Source organism: Bactrocera latifrons, unplaced genomic scaffold (assembly GCF_001853355.1).
Source record: "Bactrocera latifrons isolate USDA-ARS-PBARC rearing strain unplaced genomic scaffold, ASM185335v1 scaffold_111, whole genome shotgun sequence".
Lineage (NCBI taxonomy): Eukaryota > Metazoa > Arthropoda > Insecta > Diptera > Tephritidae > Bactrocera > Bactrocera latifrons.
Genome location: NW_017534531.1, coordinates 597,902 through 601,054, shown reverse-complemented (window position 1 = coordinate 601,054; position 3,153 = coordinate 597,902). Strand labels below are relative to the sequence as shown.

Here is a 3,153-nt window from a genome sequence, read left to right as displayed (position 1 = left end):
ATATGGGTTAAATCGGTTCACAATCACGCCTTCTTCCAATATAACGCTATTTTGAATTCCATCTGATGCCTTCTCTGTATAATATATACATTAGGAACAAATGATGATAGCGGAATAAAACTTTACACAAATACCGTATTTGATGCGAGAGTATAAAATGTTCGGTGACACCCGAACTTAGCCCTTCCATACTTGTTTTTAATTTGTTTTGTTTTTTTTTTTAGAAAAATTCTGAATTCTTATATTTAGAATTGTATCTTTGTCATTTTTATCTTCGAAAATTTTTAGGTATACAAAATTTTTCTTGATCTTTACATTATTTCTATATGGTATTACTATGAGCAAAAAATAGTCAAACTTTGTTCATAATTTTAAAATTCTTATTTTATTCTTAAAAATCTATTTAACCACCCTAAAATTAATTCTTCTTGGCGATTCACAATTAACGTCTTTAAATAACCGTGTTTTTTCGGCTTTGATTAACCTTTGCCACGTTCATGCGGCCGATTGATCGTCTGTTCCCGAGTCGTAAGCATCCATGACTCATCGTTAGTAGTAATACGTTTCATGACATCTTTGCTTTACAGACGTAAACGCGTCGGTGTTTTTCGAAAAAAAAAGTGCGCTTTCACTTTTCTTAGATCGAAACGATCTCTCAAAATAGTTTTCACTGATTCTTTCGATATTCCAACGATGCCAGTAAAAACAGTGGCTGCTAATCGTCGATTCTCAAGCAGAAATTGCTTTATTTTATTGACGTGTTGATCATCAGTTGAAGTTGATGGTGGTGGTTCATCGTCAACGCGTTCTGGACCCTCTTTGATTTTTTTTTAACATTATTTTGATGTGTCATTTGGCACAGATGTCTACTGACAGTCATATCCATATAAAAAAAAATATTTCGACGAATGGGTTTTCGCTCGAAATTCAAAATAAAAAGTCTTACTATTTTTTGCCCACAGTAGTAAATCCTTAAAAATACGATTTTCGAGTGGACGCGGATGGTTAAAGGGTTAAAAAATTTAATAATATAGTTTCTTAAATAAACTGAATCTAATATTCATAATTTATAAGTCTAGACTAAAAAAACTAACTGTGATATTTTTCTTTTCTCTTTAACAGTTCAAAACAAGTGCCAAGCATGACTACTACCCTCACAAAGCCCTTTGTGTTTGGAGATTATGTATAAATTACTGTTACTAACTTTAAAATTTTGACTGCTGGCGACAATGTCTTACCAATAATTTATAATAAATAATATTGTTCAATATAACTTCATTTATACTTATAAACAATTTATACGTAAAAATATAAAATAGCAAATTCATATATTAGATTAATAAAGTCAATTGAGATTACATTATATTATTGGAATTATTTAGAAGCATTCTTAAAACAATAGATAAGTAGACTCAAAACTTAGCAGTAAAATATTTAGATTTAGTCATGCGATTACGGTAAGTGAAGTACGTCGGCCATGATGGAGCTTTCTTTTCATACAAACTGCTGTACTATAGTACATACAATCTATGTAGGTCCTAAAGCATTTTTTCTGTGGAAGAATCACTGAAGCTTTTTTTTTTTTTTTTTTTTTTTTTTTTTTTTTTTTTTTTTTGTGAAGTTTTTTTTTTTTTTGATTTTTTTTTTTTTTTTTTTTGTTTTTTTTTGCAGTCATCATTGTCAAGTTTTTCTCAAAACAAAAAATTAAATTTAAGGAAATATTTACTTGTTATATAAAGTGAATTTTATGTCCAGCAAGTTCTTGGCAATGCCAAATGAAGGATCAATATTAATACAAGCTGCAGTTTAAGTCCTGCAGGATATTAACGCTTTTTGCGAAACTCTGAGATATCGAAGCCAAATTCTAAATAATCCCGTACATGAACAATGGAGATTTTCCCGCGTCTCTCTCGTGCCTACTTCCTTAAATGTCATCGTTAATAATGCCCTTACGATTCGCATGTGAAGTTCTGACCTGTGACTAGGCTAACAACCGGCTTACTGTCTTTTCGAGGCCTTGTGAGTTGAATAATGGCGTATTTTCCTTCTATTCCCATGTACGCGATCTTGGTGATCATGCATGCTCCTAAGGCATTCCATCTCACGCTGAAACGTCTGGCAACTTCATTGTAACCAAGCGGATGACACTTTTGTCATTTTCGTCCGCTATTCCGTTTACCAGAACGGCATTGTGACTTGGAACCTGGTATATATGCAACCGTTTTCCGACAGCCATTATATCTATTGCCTCCATGTTCTAAAGACATTAACTGATTGCTTTAATTACATATTTAGTATATTTATATACTTTATTACCTTCTGCCTGGAAGATCTTGCTGTATTCCGGCAGCTTGAAGGGTCGTCTGAGATCTTCTTTTTAATTGGCGTAGAACCCGATTACGCGGTTATAGCCGATTGGAGAATGGAGTCATGTGTAGAAGTTCAAGCAAGTGAGTAAAGATCTGTGAGTGCCATTCACTTGGGAGTGGCCAGAAACGATTATTTTACATATTGCTCAAGCAACTTACGACCTTACGCCTTTGATCTAGCTCTGTGAAATTGATCCAGGCGGCCACTGCATCAGCTATTTTTTATACACCAAGGTAGATTTTAAAGGTTTCACCTACCCACCAGCCTCCTGCCCCTGCGCCATCCAAGTCAATTAAAATCGCTCCCAGATAAAGCGTGAAGGTATGTGGTCTATTTTATCTGCCATACCTTGCTTATCAAGCTATATTCGAAGTTTCTTGTTCAAAATTCACCTAGCGTTACCAATCTTGCAATTGATTTCGCTGCTGTGTTTTCACTGCAATGTTATATTAATTAGTGCCAGGTTGACTCACCTTTCAAGTATAGCCGTTGGAGTAATTCTTAATGCTTTTTGCTGCCAGCGGTCCACCACACCAAAGCACCGTAAAGTAAGATTAGATTGACCGATCGCTGTTTAACATCGACTCATAAGGCATTTAATAGGACTGCTGTTGACCGTAGCATCTTTATACTCTCGCAACAAAGTTGCTAAAGAGAGTATTATAGTTTTGTTCACATAACGGTTGTCTGTAAGTCCTAAAACTAAAAGAGTCAGATATAGGGTTATATATACCAAAGTGATCAGGGTGACGAGTAGAGTTGAAATCCGGATGTCTGTCTGTC

At 34.4% G+C, this 3,153-nt stretch overlaps 1 protein-coding gene across 2 annotated transcripts in view; it reads left to right on the top strand.

The window, feature by feature from the left end:
- Window positions 1-1,360, top strand: part of LOC108973959 (mucin-6-like) — a 10,701-nt gene extending 9,341 nt beyond the window's left edge. For both annotated transcript variants that reach the window (XM_018941515.1, XM_018941525.1), the window contains one exon: window positions 1,123-1,360. In XM_018941515.1, coding sequence (XP_018797060.1) covers window positions 1,123-1,189 — 67 coding nt within the window. In that variant the 3' untranslated portion in view covers window positions 1,190-1,360. The remainder of the gene's footprint in view (window positions 1-1,122) is intronic.
- Window positions 1,361-3,153: the final 1,793 nt, after the last annotated feature.